The sequence below is a fragment of the Manihot esculenta genome, chromosome 9 (assembly GCF_001659605.2).
Source record: "Manihot esculenta cultivar AM560-2 chromosome 9, M.esculenta_v8, whole genome shotgun sequence".
Taxonomy (NCBI): Eukaryota; Viridiplantae; Streptophyta; class Magnoliopsida; order Malpighiales; family Euphorbiaceae; genus Manihot; species Manihot esculenta.
The window spans coordinates 28,850,280-28,873,057 of record NC_035169.2 but is presented as its reverse complement, the minus strand read 5'-3'; the positions used below and the strand labels follow the sequence as shown (position 1 = coordinate 28,873,057).

Here is a 22,778-nt window from a genome sequence, read left to right as displayed (position 1 = left end):
CAAAATTATAAAATTGTTAAATATTGTAGTTTGAACCGACACTATCTTTTTAGTATGATTTTATATATGGTGAAAAAACATTTAATTTTATACTTTTAATTTAAAAAGTATTTTAATTTTTAAAAAATATTTTTTCAAGTAATTTATAAATGTGAAGGAGAGAAAATAATTGAATTGTATAAAATACCAATAATAAACAAATCATTTTTTTTATTTGGATTTGGCTAGAAAATAACATAAGAATTATTATTATTTAAAATCTTTAATTAATTAATTTTTTATTTAAATTCAAATTAGTTATTTAATATTGAAAATTTTATTTAATTAATTAATTATTATAATTTGAAATAAATTATTAATTAAAATTCACATTTTATACAAGTTTAAGCAAAATGAGCAGCCGTATCCTTGGCAACATATGCTTGCAAAAGTATTTTTGGTGACAAAAAATTAATTAATTAAATGGTATATATATATGATTGAAATTAATTTAAATAATTTTTAAATTAATTTTTCATCTAATTTAAAATAATTAATTTAAATTATTTGATAACTTTTAAATTAGCTATTATATACTATTTAAAATTTTCGTATTATGCTAATATGAAATGATTCTCATACAGATAGAAAGTTGACCGTTATAATATATATATATTTAAAATTATCATATTTTAAAAATAATCTCCGTAATTTATATAATTTTAGTATTTTTTTAATTATTTACTTGCATATTGAAAATTAATATAAATTACAATAATATTATATTCATACAAAAAATTCATAAAAAATTATATTTTAAAAAAAATCACGAATACGATAATCAGTATAAATATCATGTATTGCACATTCAAAGTTATTATATTTTTTTTTCAATAATAATTTTAATAATAATATCAAATGGATTCTAAATGAGTCTAATAATATTTTTTTATTATAATAAAATTTATTACAACGGACATTATAATAAAACTATTGCATGTCCGTCGATTTCATGAACTAGTTTCTTAAAATGGTAATGGTTATCTTAAAGATAGAAAAATAAGAAAATAATATCGGCATTCGGATGGCAAAGAGGGTTTTAGCTTCGAGAAATTTTATGATGACACGTTAGTTTCATGTAAGATAAAGATAAGGAATGACAAGCTAATAAACATTTAATAAAAGAATTGATCCAAAAAGTCACCATCGTTTGCAATATTTATATTTTAATTTATTTTTTTAAAATTTTAATTAAATTAGTTCAATTTTCACATTTTAATATAATTTTAATTAATTTTAAAATTTTTAAATTTAATAATTTATATAAAAATTTAATAATTTAATTAACATATTATTTATTATTATTATTATTATTATTATTATTATGAATTAATAATCAAATCATCAAAAAAGTTTAATATTTATATTATTTTGAATTTTAATTTAAATATTTAAATTTTAAATATTGACTAAATATTTATATTTAATATAATTTTAATTTATTTTTAAAAATTAAAATATAAAAAATTATATATAATACTAAATATAATATTTTATTATTTTTTAAATATAAACTAATTTTATATATAAAAATAAAATTAATTTATATTTAATTATAATTAAATAATATATTTAATTTTAAAGATAATAATAATCCAACATTAAATTTAGCGGTAAACAAATTTTAATAGTTGATGAATTTTATTTTATATTAATAATTATGTAGATTTTATAATAAATATATTATTTTTAATTATTTTATATATATTATTTTTTAAATTAAATAATATATTTACTATAAAATATTTATAATTATTACTATAAAATAAAATTTATCATTAAAAATATGAACTACCTATTTAATAATTAAATTATTTATTTTTAGTTTTAATTTTAAAAAATTATTAAAATTACACTTAAATAAAAATATTAAATTAATTTATTTATAATTTAAATATTTAAATTAAAATATAAAATAACATAAACATAATATATTTTTTAATTAAATCAATTAATTAAAAAATAATAATAATATACATAACATATCAATTAGACTATTAAATTATTATATATATTATTAAATTTAAAAATTTATAAATTAACTAAAATTAGGTCAAAATATAAAAGTTAAATTTTTTAAATATATAATTTAATAGTAAAAAATTTTAATATAATTAATTTAAATTTATATTTGAGATTTATTAAAAGAATAAATTTTTTTTATTCAAATTTTAAAAACATTTTATAATTAAAATTTAAATTATATATTTAATTAAGTAAAAATAAACACGTATCATCCTATCCCATTTTTTAAAAATTAAATACTGATGACTTGTCATACAAAATTGCCTAACATAGCATTTTTCTTTAGCTTGAGGAAGCAAACATCCACGACCGGGTGCCTCATAAAAGTAGGAAATTAATAATCTCGGTTAAGATTCAGACAGTTATCATAATTACGTTTTGATTGATAAGAGCAGCTACCTAATTAATTTTATAACGCCAAACACTATCGAAATAGAAAGTCAATTACTATAAATAACTAATCACAAATTAATAAAATAGTTTCATTATTGACTGATCAATTGCGTTACTTGCCATTTAAGCAATCATCAATTATTTTTTTTTTACTAAAAAATACATAATTTTACTTTCTTAATTTTTAGCCAGATTATCAGACTCAAGAGGTATCAACAAGTGAAGCTTTATTTATTTATTTTTTCTTCTATTGCTCAATTTTTTTTATATATAAATTTATTAATATCAAATAGGGAGTCTAAACATGGAAAGAAGGCCATTGGAAAGGAGGAGGTGGAAACATTTTCATTAAAATATTCTTAAGCGCTGTTTTAGATTGGGATTTTTTTGTATTCTTTTCTAAAATTTTTTTATTAATTAATTATAGAGATTATCAAATTCCGTTGAAATTAAAATAAAAAATTAATTCAAAAAATTTAATTTAATTTTATATTTTTCTGTTTAATTTTAATTTAAAAAAATTCAATTAATTTAATTTAAATCGATTTTAATTAGAAAAATATTAATAAAATTGAATCTAATTTATTAGTTAATAATATTATATTATTTTGAATATAGAAAAATCAAATTATAATTATAATTATAATTAAAACATTTTAGTTAAATATTATAATATTAAAAATATGGTGAAAAAATCTATTAAAAGAATTTAATTAATCAAATTAAATTAAATTAATTTGATCTAAATTAATTTCTGACTTAATTCAATTTAATTTAAATTTTATAAATATTTAAAATTCAATATTTAATTTATTTAATTAAATTCAATTTTAACTAAATTGACCAATTCTGACAATAATTAATTGCAATAATTTTCCTCTAAAATAGCTTTTGATATTACTTATGTGACCTTTAGGTCACATTGCTGGCCCCAAATCAAATTTGTGGCTTTTCGGTTTCACCAATTTTATATTTCTCTAAGGTCAACTATAATAATTTTATTAACGTTCTTTTATATTAAAAAAAAATCTTTTTATTAATTGCTTCCAGTACTTAAACCCATTTATGCTTTTTTCTCCTTTCCTAATTCCTACTCCCTAAGAAAATATATATATATATATCCACTAAGCGGTGGGCCCGGAATCCCACGGAATCATGTTAATAAACTGAGAGTGCGTGGGCAAAACTGGAATGAGGGTAATGAGAGATACGTGACCGGTTACCGGTGGCGAAGGTACTATATAAGGTGGGCTCCGTCTCCTATTGAGAAGTCGTGTCTAGAGTGTGGAGAAAGCTAAACAAGCCCACTCTTCTTTCTCTCTCCTTCTCTTTCTATATCAATCCTCGCGGAGACATTGGCGAATAATGGAATCCAACGAATTTGAAGATTCCTTATAAGGTAGCCAAACACTCCTTTGGTTCCTTTTTTTTTTTTTTTTTTTTTCCAACACTTATCCTGTACTGTTTGGCTGCCGAGAAAATGAAAGTTTACTTCTGTTTTCCAGGTGTAAAGTTTTACCAACTTTTTTTTCCTGTTGTCTTGGTGCTTTTTCGCCAGACGGAGAATATCTCGAAGCATTTGCGATTACCTGACCTTTTTTTTTTTATTTGTTGTGGCCTGCAGTGGGAGTGAGTGAAAGCTGCAAAAAATTGTGCTTCTGCTCTGCTTGTTTGCTTCGCACGCGCGCAGATTGTGGTTTAATCGATTTCGATTCTTAAGTTTTCGAGTACTAAAAACTAGAAACTCTTAAGATTTGTGATCATCAGAGATTGTGCGTCTTAGCTGAAACAAGTACACGATTTTCGCCAATTTTCTCTTTGGAAGTAAAAACTAGGTAGTCGCAGAGGGTGTGCTTCAGGTTCTTGCTTTGATTATAGTTCGTTCATGGATTGTCCACCAAATGATCGTTAAAATAGAGCTTTCTTCTGTGTTTTGTGTTATTCAAGTGCTGTAATATAATAAAATTGCATAAAGGTTGTGGTTGATACTAGTTTATGTTAGCAATGGGACTTCTAATGCTTAATTCGACTGGACCACCGATAAAACGAAGGGCAGGTTTGAGGATAAAACAAGCTGGAAGAGGTTCTTATCGGGGCAGCTAGGGAAGGTTTTTTAGTGAGATAATTTGGCCAAATTTGTTATATGTATTAGATATTTGTGTATTTCTTGGAAAGTCAACGAATGGGAACTACTGCTTTGAGGCAGCTGTTGAAAAGTCTTTGCCATGATTCACTCTGGCATTATGCCGTGCTATGGAAGCTTAGGCATGAGAGCCCAGCGTAAGTAGTTTTTTGCATAGCCTTCTTTTAATTGGTTTTTATTGATTTTCTTCTGTTTTATTTTTGTATATCGGTTTCAATTTCTGCTCAAATTGTATATCTGAAATAGAACATATTGAGACCTCGATATGCTCCTCTGAATGACAGAATATCACATGTTCGTCAACTGGTTTTCAGCTTATACGTCCATCATGATGTCATTGCTTAAAGATGGAGTTGTAAGCAATGTTATAGGATGGTTGCTGTTGGATCATTTGGTGTCCTTTTAATGAAGATTGATGTAGGTAAATCATGACTGGGTTTTGTCAGGGAAGGCTAGCTTCCCTTAAAAAATCAATAATGGTGTTTTAGTAATACTTTTGTTTCTCGCAGTGACCAAGGTTGGAATAATTTAGAGACGCTGCAATATGCATGCTGTACTCATCTAAAATTTCATAGTAATCATGACGTGATTCTGAATAACATATGTAGTTCTAGAAGTTGTGAGTCTTCAATTATATTGCTGGTTCCAAGGATCTTGATGACATATGTATAACACTAGATGTTAGAAATAAAACATTGTCTAATTGATTACTAATCAAAATTACCATAACTGCTCACTCAAGTGTTCATATCCCCTACTCACAAAATTCTGGCCATCACATGTGGAGGTGGTCTTTCCATTCTCTTTCTTGTAGCAATTGTTTGAAACATCCGTGGTTATGTCCTATAACTGTTACATATCACTAACACTAGATGAAGCTTTCTTAATTGAAATTTCTGTGGAATTATTACATCATTTAGATCTATTTGGTGAAATAAAAGGAACTCATTTTGAGACACTAGTTTACCTGCATGTTTCATATTCATTATTATCACTTCACATAATGTCATGATTTTGCTGAATGTAAGATGTATCAATTGCAGTTTGCACAGTATTTATCGGGGATGTCTAAATTGATTGTATCTAGTATGATATCTGGATTCCTTTTTATTACAGGATTTTGAGTTGGGAAGATGGGTACTTTAATTATCCAAAACCAAGAGAATTTGTGGAAAGCTGCAAGGGTGCAACTGATATATTTTCTCCTCAGTTTGAAACAAACACATCCAGTAGTAGCATGGAGGATTATCCAGTTGAACTTCTTGTGGCTGACATGTCACATCTTCAGTATGCCTTGGGAGAGGGGTATAACCCAGTGCTTGATCCATCTTATTTCGAATTGTGTATTTCTCTTTCCTAATTATAACCTTACATCAAGGAAATTGTGTATTTTGTATGTCTAGAAGTAAAGGTTGACAGACGTTTTGGTTTTTTACTTGCACTCTTTGTTTGCCTAGAAGTGTTTTGGCAAGAAAAAAAAAAGGGACCTGCAACATGAGGTTCTTTCATATGAAACATGTAAAAACTTTGAAAAGGGATTGGCAAGTGACTGGATTTTAAAATTTTCAGGGTTGTTGGCAGAGTTGCTTTTACAAGGGTCCATTGCTGGGTTTCCTTCAGCAATATTTTCACTGGTGATGTCCAGTTAATTCCCAAGGTGAGTTTTCTGATAAGAAGATGATTAAAGAAAGAAAGTTGATTTTGATTGTGAAAAACACTGAATAAGGAGCATCTAAAACTTTTTCTTAGCAGTGTCCAGAAGAATGGCTACTTCAGTTTGCATCAGGTATCAAGGTAACTCATTCTGAATTCTACTACACAATTAAGTCCTACTGTTTATTTTTGGCTCCTCTTATGTGCACGCCAGAGCTATGATATATGGCTGCTGCTTACATGTGCACAAATGTTAAGGATGCTTGAATTTAATTGCTTAAATGATCACATATAAGCTGCCAGATGAATGATGGTTGGGCCATTTATACATTCTTATGCAGACTATTTTGCTGGTACCAGTGCTTCCACATGGTGTTTTGCAACTAGGGTCCTTAGAAGAGGTGCAATCTTTTTTCTCGCTGTTTGCTTCTGCTGTTGTGGTAGCTTTCTATTTTATGCAGTTTATATTCTGTGTAAAGTTTTAATAGTAAACTATAATCAGTCTGATGACGACCTGGTGTAAATGATTGCTAATCGGTTTTCCCTTTTACCTATTAATTGATTGGGTGTTTCATATGCTTGCTAGCATGGAGTCGTTAGTGTCACATCAAGGATATATAATTTTATACACACATCTGTATATTTACAAATACATTTGTGTTTTACAAGCATGCATTTCTGTTGCTTTACAATTTATCTTTTTCGCTCATGCGTGGCTTTGCTTTCCCTAGTTTTCAGGTTGCTGAAGATGTCAATGTAGTAGCGAATGTCAAAGGTAGATTCTTTAACCTTCACAGTGTAACAGGAGATGCTTCAACTTCCCCCTTAAAGGAGGAATTTCAAGCTGAGCCATCATGCCCACTCGTATCTTGTGCCATTTCCATTGAAAGCTTGAATGCACCATCTACTACTGCATTTACATCAGTGGAGACCAAAGATTTAAATCATTCAATAGCTGTGACCAAAGTCAAGTTAAATAATAAAAATTTGTCCTCTGCAAGTCAAGTTCAACCCCTGATAACTATTGAAGATTCATTTATGCCAGATGGAAAAGATCTGCTAGAAGCTTCTCTTCAGTATGAAAGAGAAAATAGGATTTATGTGCCACCTATTAGTCCTGCTGAAATATCAGCTCCAAGTGTATCTATAAATGCCAGCCAACTGGAGATTGCGGAGAGCAAGCTGTTTGAGCTGTCTTGTCTGATGGAAGAACTGAAGGCATATCCTGACTGTAATGAGTACAATTTGGGAATGCCTGGAGAATTCTCTAATGGAATTATGAGTTCTTATCCTGCTGGTGGAATAGTAGGGGAACCATCTGGAGGCAAGGCTACTATGGATACAAATACATTTCCTGAGGACAGTGAATTGCATAAAGTGCTTGGACCGAGACAGACCAATGAAAGGTTGTGGGATTCATCTTTCTTGGCTGAGTATACCTGTGGCACCTCATGTTTCACCTGCAACAAAGATCCAAGTAAAAAAACTGAGGCATCTTGGTTTGCTAGAGAAGGTGATGCTGGATATCTGTTGGAAGCTGTCGTTGCCAATGCATGTAGTGGTTCAGATGACACTTCTATTACATCTGATAGTTTCAAGTCATCTACTACTTTGTCAGGAAACTTTGCTGCGTCCTCTAAACCTCAAAACCATTCAAAAGCAAGTACCTTGGTGAAGAATGATTCTACACCATGGAACCATCTTAGATCAGCATGTGTTATCGGGAGCAAGAACTCTGATAATCCTTCAAGTACTTTAAGGAGCATGATGGACACAATTTTTAACAAGGAACAGCATGAAAGAGTATCTGACAGAGCACATTTTCAGAAAGGGCATAAAGCAACTGTCAGCAAAAGAAGGGCCAAACCTGCTGATAACCAAAGGCCAAGACCAAGGGATAGACAGCTGATTCAAGATCGGGTGAAGGAGTTGCGAGATCTTGTTCCCAATGGGGCAAAGGTAAACTCAATCTCAGATTTCATAATATGGCAGCTCTAACTAGTTCCTAGTTTGCATTCTCCCATATCTGTTATCTGAATAAATTTTCTGTGTTATATTTGGTAAATCCAGTGTAGCATTGATGGACTTTTGGATCGAACCATAAGGCACATGCTGTATTTACAAAGTGTAACTGATCAGGCTGAGAAGTTGAGGCAATGCATGCATAAGGAGGTATGAAAGTCCATTAATGTTTCATAAAATCCTTCTCATGAATTTCATGCCAATTTATTGGTTTTTGTAGTTAAAATAGCATAAATTAATACTTTTAGAAGTTTTAGTTATAAGTTGAAATATTTAAATTAATAAGTTTGTGTTTTGAAGTGAGAGCTAGCTGTATTTTTAGGCTCGTGTGTGTTCATAGTAGTTCTTTTTGAGAAAACAGTCTATTTCTGATTCATGGCACATATGTTTAGAATAGATTCCATTTTGAGAGAGTTTAAAAAGCATTATCTTACTGAAAGGTTCTACACATATGCTCTTTTTCAACTCATTTCTTTAGATAAAAATTTTGTTTTTTCTCTTTTCAGATGACAAATATTTCTCAAAACATAGAGTCTGAATTAAACTCATGTTTGAAATGAAATTGAGATACTAATACAAATTTTTCCCTTCTGAATTAGATAATTTATATATCTATTTATCCCTCTGTTAGAGATGTTAGCTGATTTTCTTATTAGGATAAGATCATTTAGAGGATATAGGAGTCCTTAATTTCAAAATATGAAGTCAATTTTTAATATCCCTAAGTTTATTTAAAGGAAAACAAACAAATTATTGAATGAAGCATCCGCTAGGCTGTTCAATGGATGGTTTGGATCAAATTTAGATTATTTTTTTGGTTAACTAATGATATACCATTCAAATTATCTACTAGATCCGTATCGCATCAACTATTAAAATTAATTTAATAATTAATGATATACTAATTATGAAATACTATGAAAATCATTCTGATTTCAACTGTAAATTTGCTAATATAATAAAAGAATCGAAAAATATAAATTAAAGTATCATAAAAATTAAATAAAAATAATTAAATGATAATAAAATAATTAAATTTAAATGTTACCTTTCAAATAATAAAGTAGCAAAAATATCTGATTCATTTTATAAATTATACACTTTTAAATCTTGCAAACTAAAAAAAAAATCAACTTCAAAATAAAAATTATAACTTTAATTATTATTTTAATTATTTTCAGAAATGTGATTAATTTAATTTTTAGAAATTAAAAAATAAAATAAAAAATAAAATATATTTTACACATTATTTTAACTCTTTTAGAAACATGAGTACTCTTAAATTTTGCAAGAATTAAAAATTAAAATAATTTATACATATTAATGTAATTTTTTCATAAATGTGACTAATTTTAATTTTATAGATATTAAAAAATTATTGCACCTGAAATAATTGCAGAAAAATAAAATAATGTGTCTGCAAAGCATACTACAAATGTAAATATATGGCTAATTTTTAATTTTTAAGAAATTAAAAAATAAAATTAAAATAATTGAATTGAGATATTACATTCCTAATAATAATAGAAATACAAAAGATCTATTAGTATTATATTCAAACCAAACACAAAAACTAAAAAATAGAATCTAAAGTTAGAATTTAGAATGTGTAATTGAATATAAAATGGTTATTTGTTGGTTAATTAATAATACATGGTCATTAGCAAAAAATGGAAGCTATTTTTTAGAGCAGTTAACCATTTATTTTACGGTTATCCCTTGTAGTCAGTACTTTGAAATACTTCCACCAACATTATTTTTTAAAAAAAGGTGTATCAAACGATGAAAGGTGATGCTTGATTTGATTTCAAGTTTAGAACTAAACAATGGGAAGTGTAAACCACACAAAGCCCAGAGTTTTTTTTTTTTTTTTTAAATTATTATTAAAAAGGGTTAAGAGGTATATGGGGACTTGAACTTGGTCTACTAGATGAGTGATATACTTTTAACTAGGCAAATTTAAATGTTTGACAGCTTGATGGTGACGAGGATTGGAGTTCTTACGATACCAAGGAAAACTGCCAAAGTGGAACAAGCTGGGCGTACGAATTTGGAAATGAGTTCCTAGCCTGCCCTATACTTGTGGAAGATCTTGCATGTCCTGGACACATGCTCATTGAGGTCTGTTCTATTATTTTAGTACTAAGTTTTCTATAATTAATTTTTAACATAATTCTTGTTTACACCTACATTTCTATATCCAACTGTTAATGACAATCATTTCAATAAAAATTAGAATTACAAAAATTTTTTCTTAATTAGGTATTTTTATACACTTTAATGCGGGGAAAAATTTTTTTTTTCCTAATCCCATGGCCAGTAACTAAGACAAGCCTAATTGCAGATGCTTTGTAATGAGAACTGCCTCTTCTTAGAGATTGCCCAAGTGATTCGGGGCTTAGAGTTGACCATCTTGAAGGGCGTACTGGAAAGCCGATCAAACAACACATGGGCTAGGTTTGTTGTAGAGGTAATTTAAGTGGTTCTGGCCAAAGTATTTATTTATTTATTTTTGGAATTGCGAAGATTGTTGAGAAACATGTTTCATCACCGCAGGCTTCCAAGGGATTCCACAGACTGGATATCTTCTGGCCTCTGATGCAGCTTCTGCAGCGCAAAAGGAGTCCTATCTCGAGCAAGATTTGATGCATCATCCCTTTATATTAGCTAGTCAGAAGCTTTGTCAATAGCTTGAATTTCCTTTTTGAAACAATAAAAGTTGCAATATTAGAGACTATCATTATAAGGATTATTATCGTTTTTCTTGCAATGAAGTGCCAGGGTTTCCTAGCTCCTAGAGACAAAAAAAAATAAAAGGAAAATAAATTTTCTGCCAGAAGCTTACATGCAAAGTATAAATACCAGAAAACCAGAGGACAAGTGTCAGAGAAAATCATTTGGGTAAGGAATCGCTATCCTAGCAAAACTGTCATCTCTGTCATCGGGGCGTTTCAGTAAGCAGTAGCGTATGCCACCAACCGCATGCAACATTTTTTGGCCGACAACTTTCAATGGAAACACGTGAAGGAATGTTACGGTCCATTGAATCACCCAAGCCGAGCTGCAGTTCAGTACAATGATAAACAAAAAATGGGTCCCTGTCAAACAAGGCTGTTGGCCATTGTGAATTAATTTCTGTAAGAAGGATATCAGGATCTACCTGGCCGTACTTGTTCCATCCCCAACAGTATACCTGACCGTCCTCTACATTCAGAAACAACGAGCGCAATGTAAGAAACTTGAGCATCAATCGATATTTCATCATTGTTAAATTGTGCACATTTTACTAATTCATTCGGCTTAAAGGTGACACTCTCTGATATAAATTTTCATGTTGCTAAAAGATCTATCAAGATTACGAGTGATATATAAAAAATATCTGATATTTCCCCTAATGGGAAATTCTAATATTCTCAAAGTTATACCTGTTAGAATTGCACTATGTCGAGCCCCACAAGACACCAATTTTGCACACTTGCTTTCCAGAATTGATGCATCCAATTGCGTTGGTTGAGTCTAGAATTGACATGTAAGCAAAGCCTTTAGTCTAGGCATTTCATTAGCCCAAATGAAAGAACTGAACATTAACAACAGCCACGAGTAAAATACATGTGCAGATAATCGATCTCAAGGCTCTTAGCCATGCAACCTCAATACAGAATTTAACAGATTTTCTATTATTGGAAATATTAGCAAATAAGGCCAAACACAATACACATTCAACTGTTTGCTAGAGTACCTCAGCCTGATCAGCTCCTGTTCCCAGTTGTCCAAACTGATTCCCACCAAAGGCATATACACGACCATTGGCAGTGATACAAATAGTATGCCATAGTCCAGCAGCAACTCTTTCTACTTGAATTTCCGATAAAGAAGGTACATTAGTAGGCCTCAGCTGATCATTTGTGCTTCCTTGCCCACACTGGAACACAAGAATGCCATGGATCAAAAGTATTTTATAGGTTCAGGGTCTTTGGAGTTTTAAAAAATACACCAAAGCCAACTATCCACTATGGCATGCTAGAAACAGTATTAATTAAGCAACAGAAGGAAGTTCACGTGGCATGTATATTGCTCACCTGTCCATAGAGTCCCCATCCAAATGTAAATAGCGCTCCTGCATCTAATGTAATAAAGTAATGTAGGGAAGATAGCATATCAGAACATTAAGAACTTATAATAATATGCTGTTTGCAAACTCAAGATGCAATGTAACATCAACTTGCACAAAAGCAACTAGACCGGTTATGTAGGAAACTGGAAGATCATAAAAAATTGGCATGGCTGATACTTACGCAGGAACAGTGCAAAATTTTTCAGAAATACAAGAAATAGGAAACTAGATTAAAATGCGGACCTGTTACTACTGCACTATGCCGTCCTCCACAAGCTATTTCTTTCACATAATTTCCAGGGAATTTAGACAGGCTGCCTTGAGGGACTATCAAGGACTGATCTTCCCGAGAAACAGATGTATCAAGGCAAGGTATGAGATGAGGAGAAGCCACCATTTTTACTCGGGATCCCAAACCTAGCTGCCCTTCGCCTCCATAGCCCCAACCCCAAACCTGTCCCATATCTGAAACGTCGGTTAAAAACATGATGCATAGTGTGTCTTGCTTTACATCAAAAATCTTCCATAGCTTTGTACTTCACACAATCTACTTCATACTTCATACAACCTACAAAACTACATAGTGTGACCACAAAGGGGCAACTACAACTGAAATTTTTGCAAGGGTGCATAATTTAGTGATCCAAGAAGCAATTGATTACCTGACAGCGCTAAAGTGTGGCGCCCACCAGCAGCAACATTGGTGATCCTTACTCCAGGGCCCAGAGTTACAATAGATGGTGCCACTGTGAAAAGGTCATCTCCAGAAGACAAATTTTCAAACTCTTCTTTATTTGTCGACACTTTTCTCTTCTTTATACTTTCCTCTTCAGCCTTTCTGTTGTCAGATTGAGAAACTGTCCTACCTGTTAAACTTGAACCCTGAGACCTTGGACTTTCTAAAGAATTTTAACCATCATAAAAGTAATTGTGAAGTGTGAACATAAAAGGAGTGAATCTTTTGTTTGCTAAGAAATGCAAAGGTCCAAATGGTGGATTACCTTGTTCAGTCGGTAGTGCATTTTGTTTTTCATTATTATCCTTTTGGAAGCTCTCTGCAGCTGCTGAAACATGGATAATTTTCACAGAGGGAACACACTCTTTCCATCCCCAGGTATATACTTCCCCTGTAGCTGCAAGTTGACCAACGACAAAGTTATTCAGCCTCTCTAAATGGAAAATCAGGAAAGGAACCCCATTTTGGCATTTTGGCCTTATTAGGTGCAAAATGAGCTGAGCCGTCTCAAGCATTAAGGTGCTTGACTTAAATCGCTTAGCTTATGCAAGTTTGAGCTTAAAAACAATACTATTCCATTGTTCAAACCTCTTTTTTTTTTCCACAAATAAGTTATTAACTTAGAATGAAGAACTCTAATTGAGCTGAATGCTAAAGAAATTCTTAACTGATATTCGAATACTTATTTACATTTTTTAACATTAAGAAAAATTACAAAAAAAAAAAAAGAAAAATTTAAACTCCAGTAAACCATAGTACAAGTGGGCAACCCATAAAGTCCAAATGATTTCAAGTTTGCTGGTTAATCCACTCACTATCACAGAATTTGTCTCTAATGCATTTAAATGCTACTAATGGTAAATGTTTTCTTTACATAAAATGTTTAAGCTACAAAATAGGCACAGAATGCAGAAAGTTTAATTCATGTATGATGGCACGCAAGCTCTATGTTTTTTTTTCCTCATTCCATTTCAATGAATAAATAACAAGTAACACTAAATAAACATAAATATATTAATAAATAAATAACCTGTAACTGATACACAATGTGCCCCGCCAGCAGCAGCCTTCACTACGGAAGCTTCATGTGGAAGAGGAAATGGCTCTGGAATCTCCTTAACAATGGGTAGCAGAAGAAGATGCAAACTCAATTCAAACAGAAAATTGCAGCAAAATAATTCATTAACCAGAAGATCACTGCATTACCCCATGCTTTCCAGAAGTCATATAGCTTTGACCTTCATCATCCGTCGAACCCCAAGTTATGAACTTTCCAGATCCTGATTCCACATTCTTGAGCGCATAAGCAATGTAGCATAAAAAAATTAAAAACAGTTCTAATAACAATTTCCACCCTTCATTAAGCATAATCATGAATTAGCTGTCCTGGCGAGGTCATTCACTAATAATTTTGGATTTGAAATGCTGTAGTACTCCAATCCTTTAATGAAGCATAATCTTCAGTTGCTAAATATGAGAAACCCGACAAATCCAGAGCTAAAACAGCAGACCATTACATGTAAAACATTTAAGAGATCTAGAAAATCAGGTATCAATAATCTCATTACCAAGTTAAAAAATAAAACAAATTCATTGCACGACTCAAAAATAATTAGCAGGCATTATTATACTTTATCCACAAAAACCTGCTTTAAAAGAAGAACATTCTAGAAACAAAACAGGGAAAAACACACCAAAAACAAAAGGAGACGCACAAACAAGCCAAACATGCTCGCAGAATAATGAAATCAAATCTGAACTCCGCGGATCAGAATCTATGGAAAAAAAAAAGTTACGCAGGTCAATTCAGAAAGTAAATCATCAAACATCAGATAATTAACCTGAAATGGCCATGGCAAATCCACAGCCACCACCGCAAACATCTTTCCATAAATCACCGCAGTGAGTCGATGATGCCGGAAGCGGTACTGGAACCGGAGAGAGTATCGGCGATTTCTCCGGATAAACTCCGGGAAGATAACCGCACATATACACTGCCGTCTCTTTACGTTCCTCCATTTTCACATCTTCCTCTGTTCGCGCCGATTAATCGCCATCTCGACAAACAACATTCTCCAAAAACTATAACTCACAGAGAGAGTTTTACGACTAATGAAGAGCTTGCTGGATAATTAAAACGAAGTCGCGGTATGGATTCTCGGAGGACTTTTTTCTTTTCAATTATCTTAAAAAAATTATTATCTAAAAAATATATTTTAATCGGGTGCGTATCATTTACAAGGATGTAGTATATGACACGTTGGATGCCACGTAATAAGGACGACACGTGGCTTGATCATGTCCGCGCCTCTGGATTGTTCTTTCACGCCGCTGGCTGGAACTTTCTGGAAGATGAAGGCCTTCCTCGTCCTCTCGAGCCACTACTTGCTTGACACGCAGGAGTCAATTGTTATTTGTCCTATTTTTCTAATTAATTTAATTAATTAAACTAATAATAAAATTATAACTGCTTTGTGTTGCAGGGGTGCACCAGACCGGAGGAGTCGCCCTTTTGTTGACACGTGGCAAAACACTAACCGTGGGATTAAACACATTTTCTGATGGATGGATTAAACAGGGATAAACTTTACGTGTTCCTAAGCCCATAACATCGTAAACAAACATTATCCATAATCCATCGATGTGTCTGTTCCACGAGTGGCTAATCTTTCTTCCATCCCATTTTTACTATTCTTTTTAAATAAACTACACATTGATTTTTAAATTTTAATATAATTAATAAATCAATTTGAATATTTTTAAAATTAAATATTTAAATTTTTTTATAATTAATCTATTTAAATGTTAATTTTTTTATTCATTTTTTTAATTAAAAACATAAAAATATCTTTATCACCTTAATTTTAAGTTAAAAATATTAAGAGGTAAAATTTCATTCATTCTTTTTATCCATTAAAATTTAAATATTTTAATCTTTTATTTTTCATTTATTAAAAATTAATTTATTAATTATATTAAAATTTATAATCTTAATATAATTAATTCTAATATTTTATTTTATTTTTTTCGTTAAAAGTATATAAATGTGTTTATTATCTTATTTTTAAATTAAAAATATTAAAAATTAAAATTTTATTTATTTTATTTATTTATTTTTCATTTGCAAAAATATTTAAGTGTGCATTAACTTTTATTTAAATTATCATATTTAATTAATTTTTAATACTTACTGTTCTTTAATTTTCATTTATTAAATACTCTAAAACTTTTAAAAAATATTTACAATTTAAATCATTTTTAAATAGTATCACATAACCTTTAAATATATTATAAATCTCTATAAAAAATATTTTATGAAAAAATTATACTTTAAAATTTTGATTATTTATTAATTTTAAATTAATATTTATAATAAGAGAAAAAACATAATCAAAATTTTAAATTAATATTTATAATAAGAGAAAAAACCGTAGTTTTGAATGGATAATATATAAAGAAATTTAAAAATTTAATTTTAAAAATATAAAAATTAATATATTAATTATGTAGAAATTTAAAAATTAAAATATAATTTATATAATATAAAATATTTCATTTATATTAATAAGAATTTAAGCATTTATAATAATATTTTATATATTTAAAATATTTATTTATTTTTATCTGTTTACTAATTAAATTATAAATGAAATGATATCAAATTTAAGTGTTAATTTTTTATAATAATATTAAAATTTAGAGAAAATAATTTATTATTATTCTGAGAGGGTGGTGGTCCCCTTTTCCTTTATAATTAGACTCCGTGGGTAGAAGTGAGCAGTGTTGGATTTAAATCGAAAAAATTGATCCAATTGAATTGATTTAAAAATTTAGTTTAGTTTTTTATATATTTTGGTTTGGTTTGGTTTTTAATTTTAAAAATTTTGGTTATTTCAGTTCGGTTCGGTTTTGATAAAAAAAATTGAAAAAACCGAATCGAATCGATTAGTGATAATAATATGTTTTTTCAATAATATGGAGAAATTAAATCATATTAAAATTAAAATATTTTAATTAAATTTTAAAATGTTAAAAATAAAATGTAAAAAATAAAAAAATTATTAAAAATCGAAATTAATCAAATCGAATCGAATCAGATCGATTCTCTTCGATTCGATTTCTGAAAAAATCGATTCAATTCGATTTTTATAAATACTAAAATTTTAATTTTTGGTTTATTCAATTCGGTTCGATTTTAAACCGAACCGACCGAATGATCACCCCTATCCGTGGGCGTGGAAGATGGGCTGTCGTCTTGAGTTTGGGCTCACCACCAAAGTGGCCTTCATCTTTTCCATTTAATTTTTATTAAATTCAATAATTATTTCTACAATTTTCTAAGCATATTTTATTATTTACATTTCTTTTTCTCTTAATTATCACATTGTTCCAGTGCTAGACTAATAAAAAGAGAATTATCTAAACTCGAGTAATTACATGAAATAAATTAAAATTTAGAAATATTATATGATAAAAAATTATGCGAATGCATAAACATAATGATTTTCTAAATTATATTTTTAATTATTATATATATTATTTATATTTATTTCATTAATATAGTAAATTAATATATAATTTTGTTAGTCATTTTAAATATTAATAGTACAATTAAATATAATTTATTAAATATCTAAAATGTAGGTAAATTTTGTTGTCTTATATTGATTTTGTTCATGTGATTTCTTATCAATTTGGTATCAATATTTAATTTTTTTATCTTGTTGTAATTCATAAATATAATATATTTGATTAAATTATGGTAATATTTTCGACTAATACCACTCTAAAATAACTAATTTTATGTGTAATGCTGTTTTTTTTTTATTGTCAATTTTTTCTTATAAAATATATTTGGTTATTAATAATTGTATTGATTTAATTTGAGATTAGACTATTGATTTGTTTGATTTGTATGTTGTTTTGGGTATAGATTTTGTATTCAAGAATTCAAAATTTTGGATAGGTGTTTTGGGCATTTCTCTAAAATAGGTAATTGGCTTTAAAATTGAAACTAAATAGAACCAAAGTGGCTCGATACAATTTGGTTCTTCACTTATTTGGGTTGTGGTTGGCAATTTTTATTAAAGCAGTCTTTTTATTTCGATTCGATTTGAAGCAAAATTGATCAAATACTCATTTCTAATATTGAAACTTTTATATATATATATATATATCAGAAAAAAAATAAAGGGTATAATAAGATTCAGTATTTTATTTATAATAGTCAAGTGTTAAGTTATTTTAAATAAATTTTAAAAAAGTAGAAAAGATTTAAAAGTTAACATTTTTTTGGCGGCGAAAAGCTATATAACTATAATTGTGCGATTGGTGGGAACTCAACTCTTTTTTCTCTCTTCTTGATCGTTAATGAGGATGATCATACTCTCCCTCTCAAAATTCTACCGAAATCAAATAGTTTTTGGAGAACAAAAAGTTTTCTCTCAATTTTTTTTTCTGTTAGGCTATTTCCTGTGGTGTTGGGCTATTTTCTATATGCGTCGGGGACGATGATTATGGAATTTATGAATATCCAGGTAGTTGGGTTTAAATATACTACAATGCAATTCTAGATAACCCTTATATTGTGAAGTACATGTATAGTTTGTTAAATATACATGATTATGTATGAGTTATGTGATATAAGGTGAACTTTGATATATTGTTTATTTATTTTGACCCTGAAAAATTTATGGATTTTTCAATATTGTTATTATATCCAGATTCCTAGATGCCATAGTTTTATCATTCCTTTTTAAGAATTGCATATGCTTGTTTATTTTTTTTTTTCAAGCATGTTTTAGATAGATATTTTTTGCTGCTTATATCTTGTTGTATACCTTTTTGTAAATTGTGACAATGATATCATTTGAAAACTCTTAAAATAAGCTTTCCAACAGTATATTGCATTATTTTTTTTCTTATATATATTGGTTGAGATATAAAAGTTGTGACCACTTTTTTATACAATATGTTTAAAATGTTTACAGAATTTTTTTGTAGAGGGTAGATGAATCTCAAACTTTAGAATAGGATAGTTTTTGGCAAAATAAAATTTAACATCACATGGTGACTTGAAACACTAAAAAACCCCTATTGAAAAGATTTGGAAAGAAATTGGAGTGGCTCAAGAGTGGGGGCTAATTCAGACTATTGAGCCTAGACCACGCGGGCCCAAGCGAGCAACACTAGGTTGCACGCGACACTAGGCTGTGTGCTGGGTGCTTGGCCTAAGAGTGTGGCCTAGGCATTGGGCGCCTGGGCCACATAAGTCTAGGCACACAACATAGGGCCACACGTAGGCCTAGGCACGACACTAGGCCGCATGCTAGACAGCGTGTCCGCACTCAGCTTTAACACTGGGTGCCTAGTTAATACTATTATATCTATTTGATATCTCATTAAATTGAGATTTTAAGTTGCTTTATTAAATTTTTTAATTTAGTTGAGAATTAATTAGATAGAAAAGTAAAGACTTTAAGAACTAATCGATGTATACAATTTCTGTTAAATCAATTTAGGAATTGTATAACATAAAGGAGAAATAGAATATTATTAGCTTAGGTCGATAATGAGATGAGCTAATATTGTCAATCATCTATTAGAGCTTCCATTCCATATGAGTTATGGACTGAACACAAATTTATTTGTGAACTTTAAAATCACATGGTTGTAAAATTGCTCATGAACCCTTTTAAGTTTTAGGTTCAAGGGGAAGGATATGTGTTCTTTAGTGAGCAATAGAATGGAAATATAACTGAGTTTGAATCATAGAGTATCACATCTTTTTTAGAATTTTTTTTTTCGAAGAGATGAGACAAGTCTTACCTCTAAATAAAACTCATGACCAATTTGCTTTCATAATAGAAATTTTGACAAGCATACATCCAAGTGGAAGCAATTTGGATATAAATGAATATAGTCATTAGTTTCATAATTGCCTCCTAAAGTTAGTATAGTCATAGAATCTGGTTCGAGTAAGAGTAATATACCTCTTGACGAGTCAATAACTCAATTTCAACTAAAAAGAATGGGCCATCCAAGTTTTTGGTTATTGATTTGAGATCGAAGGGAAAATATTTATTGTTACTCTTGATGAAAATGACCAGAAAAATATATTTCTTAAATTCTTAGATCTTCAGCTAAGAAAAAAAAATTAAAATAATGAAATGAGCAATGAAGTCAATGAAGAGTCATTCAATGTAGAGTTGCCATTAAAATACAAAACGATTAAGAATTAATAGATTCTCAAAGTGAAGCATAAAGCTGACGGCAATATCAAGATATACAAAACTTGTTTCGTAGCTAAAGGAATATATACAATAAAAAGGAAAAAATTATAAGAATTTTTTTTAACGTATTATGAGGTTTATCTCTTTAAGATTATTTTATATTATTATTGATGATCTGAGATCCAGAAAATAGGGTTTTACAAGGGTTCTGTAAAACTGGAAAAAGCTTAGACCTGGAGGAGAGTATTTCTCCTTTTATATGTTTCATTTTGTCTGCTAGTGACGTGTAACAGAATGCATGTCATTGGGCCACTTGTCCCTGTCATGTTGATATGGACGTACGAGGAAATCAGATCGCTGCCCCATGCGTAACGGCCCTTGATTCTCCCGGACGCGCGTACGGGTGGTCTCAAGTGAAGGGTGGGTAGGTCTTCTTCCTGATTCTGGGCTGAACTGGAAGATATGATGTGGGCTGAATCCAGAGAGAATCTTATTCATCGGGCCCAAAGAGCTAGGCCGGCCTGACTGAGAGGATTGATGGGAGTCCGATCTCCAGACTGAGTGGACTGGACTTGATGCATGTCATGAGGCTTGAGGGACTCCAGATGATGGGCTGGTGTCGTGGGCCTGGCCCCAGACCGGGGTGGAAAAATCCAGCGGTCATCAATTGCCCCTTTACCCTCTCGTCAGTTATTGTCTGGCTGATGAGGGGGTAAATACCGAGAGTAATAATGACCGCGCCGCCTAAAGGACAAGTCTACTCAGAACATCTCTTCGTCTCTTCACTGTTTCGAATTTCAAATTCTCTCTGTCTTCTCGAAACCTTTGCTCTCTTCTATCTTCTGCGCGATTTGCCTACATCGACTTTCTGCCCCAGCCACTTTCAAGGTACGCTCTTCTCTTTGTCCTTCCATGGATAGCCCAAAACTTCCCGACGTTCTTAGAGTAGAGTCTAATGTCACTCCGTCTGTCCTAAAAAATTTCTTCTCTAAGGACTATTTAGATATTCCTCTCTTTCGTATTCGAGCCCCCTACCCGAACGAGAGGATCGTTCTTCCTGATCCTCCTCTCTCCGACCTAATCGATCCCCAAAAGGATCTTAGCCTGGTCTTTTTCGCTAAACAGAGGGAGTTTGGCTTAACCTTCCCCTTTTCTCCCTTCTTTACCGAGGTCTTTCGGTACTTCAGGATAACTCCTAGGATGCTAGTTCCCAATTCCATTCTGTTCATGTCCTCCTTTGAGTCTGTATGTCTGAGCTGGGGGTTCACACCCACGGTGCATTTGTTTGTTTCTTTCTTCCGATTAGTCAGAGCAATCCAAGATTTTTATTATTTTTCCCCTCGGGGAGGGCTTTCAATCTTTTCGGGTCATAAAGACTCAATAAAGGGCTGGATAGAGGGCTTTGCAGTAGTGGAGCTCAAGAAGGAGTCTGGACTCATCTGGGACCTAGAACTCTCCTGGGAGGACGTTTCACTGAACTGCAATGACCTGCCCCAGCTGAACCTTACTGAGCAGGTCGGGTATATTCGACTGACTTCTGTTGAAAAGAAGTATGATGTCGAGAAGTGTATGTTTGTGTCTAATCTTCGTGATATTAAAGACGCGGTTACTTTACTCCACTTAGCTGTGTCATTTTGCCTTTGTAATCTGTGTGGCTTGTTATCTTACTTTGTATTGATTTTGGATTTTTGCAGCTTCCGATGTGAAGATGGACCGGATCAAGCCCCCGAAGAACCTTATACTGTCCCGGGAGAGCATGGACGCTGCTCTGGATGCTCTCTTGGCTGGGCAATCTGTGAAAGAGGCTACTGAAAGAGTAGCCGAGGTTATTTCTTCCAGGTTGATTACTCGGCCTTCTCCTCCAGCATCTTCTCAGGCTCTCAGACCGAGTTCCCGACGTAGCAAGTCGTCTCGGCCCTCTAGCCACAGCAGATCGAGCTCGGCTCGCTAGTCTTCTCAAGCCCCCCGGCCTCGACGCTCTTCTACTGAGAGGACGGAAGAGGCTCCGAGAGTTATTTCTGGATTGGCTGAGGAAACTGGGCTGGCGAGGGCAGACCCTATCCTTCCTCATGTGGATGCTTCTGCTGTGGGACTTGAGGTCTCCATTACTGAAGAGGAGGCTCCAGGAAAAAGGAAAGCGGTTATTCTTATAGACGAAGATGTTCAGGAGGCCCCTACCGGAGATGCCCCTGTTCCTGATGAGGTTGGATCCGGCCTTGCCAATGATGGAAGTGTCACAGAGAAGGCCGGGGACAAGCGTCCTGCCCTCTCCGAAGTACCGGTCCCAGCTCTTGCTCGGAAGAAATCCAGGGCTTCCAAGGGATCAGCTCCAGCTCTCCCTCCTCTTGAGAAGGAGAAGGATGTTCTTGTGACACCCCTGTTGTCTGCTCCTGACAACGACATTTTGAACGCAGAGGACAT

The 22,778-nt window shown here is 31.3% G+C and overlaps 2 protein-coding genes across 11 annotated transcripts; one reads left to right on the top strand and one right to left on the bottom strand.

The window, feature by feature from the left end:
- Positions 1-3,717: 3,717 nt before the first annotated feature.
- Positions 3,718-11,065, top strand: LOC110623413 (transcription factor LHW). Of its 6 annotated transcripts, XM_021768354.2 has the most exons (12): positions 3,718-3,856; positions 4,082-4,737; positions 4,885-5,021; positions 5,717-5,905; positions 6,170-6,257; positions 6,350-6,394; positions 6,595-6,654; positions 6,992-8,212; positions 8,324-8,425; positions 10,250-10,396; positions 10,620-10,745; positions 10,832-11,065. In XM_021768354.2, exons 4-12 carry the CDS (start codon positions 5,838-5,840, stop codon positions 10,919-10,921), a joined length of 1,947 nt encoding a protein of 648 aa, XP_021624046.1. In that variant the 5' UTR covers positions 3,718-3,856; positions 4,082-4,737; positions 4,885-5,021; positions 5,717-5,837; the 3' UTR covers positions 10,922-11,065. The 6 variants fall into 6 exon arrangements, with proteins under 6 accessions (XP_021624046.1, XP_021624045.1, XP_021624044.1 ...); XM_021768353.2 differs by lacking the exon at positions 4,885-5,021 and having other exon boundaries at positions 6,353-6,394; XM_021768352.2 differs by lacking the exon at positions 4,885-5,021.
- Positions 10,467-15,325, bottom strand: LOC110623415 (ultraviolet-B receptor UVR8). Of its 5 annotated transcripts, XR_002489261.2 has the most exons (12): positions 14,967-15,323; positions 14,332-14,405; positions 14,156-14,240; positions 13,391-13,522; positions 13,052-13,255; positions 12,633-12,854; positions 12,355-12,398; positions 12,015-12,197; positions 11,701-11,791; positions 11,436-11,479; positions 11,121-11,336; positions 10,467-10,975 (listed from the first exon to the last, which is right to left on the bottom strand). XR_002489261.2 is itself a non-coding variant. In XM_021768355.2 (11 exons), the coding sequence occupies exons 1-11, from the start codon at positions 15,142-15,144 to the stop codon at positions 11,214-11,216; spliced, it is 1,380 nt and encodes a 459-aa protein (XP_021624047.1). In that variant the 5' UTR covers positions 15,145-15,323; the 3' UTR covers positions 10,995-11,213. The 5 variants fall into 5 exon arrangements, 3 of the variants coding, with proteins under 3 accessions (XP_021624047.1, XP_043815550.1, XP_043815549.1); XR_006351934.1 differs by having other exon boundaries at positions 11,121-11,479; positions 14,967-15,324; XM_021768355.2 differs by lacking the exon at positions 10,467-10,975 and having other exon boundaries at positions 10,995-11,336.
- Positions 15,326-22,778: the final 7,453 nt, after the last annotated feature.

Coding starts and splice junctions, on each gene's coding strand:
- LOC110623415 (XM_043959614.1), bottom strand. CDS start 15,144: ATGGAGGAACGTAAAGAGACGGCAGTGTATATGTGCGGTTATCTTCCC. Junction 14,241..14,331: donor TGACTTCTGGAAAGCATGGG/GTAATGCAGTGA, acceptor CCCATTGTTAAG/GAGATTCCAGAGCCATTTCC. Junction 11,792..12,014: donor CAGGAGCTGATCAGGCTGAG/GTACTCTAGCAA, acceptor TGTCAATTCTAG/ACTCAACCAACGCAATTGGA.
- LOC110623413 (XM_021768352.2), top strand. CDS start 4,640: ATGGGAACTACTGCTTTGAGGCAGCTGTTGAAAAGTCTTTGCCATGAT. Junction 4,738..5,716: donor CTTAGGCATGAGAGCCCAGC/GTAAGTAGTTTT, acceptor TTTTTATTACAG/GATTTTGAGTTGGGAAGATG. Junction 10,397..10,619: donor CTGGACACATGCTCATTGAG/GTCTGTTCTATT, acceptor GCCTAATTGCAG/ATGCTTTGTAATGAGAACTG.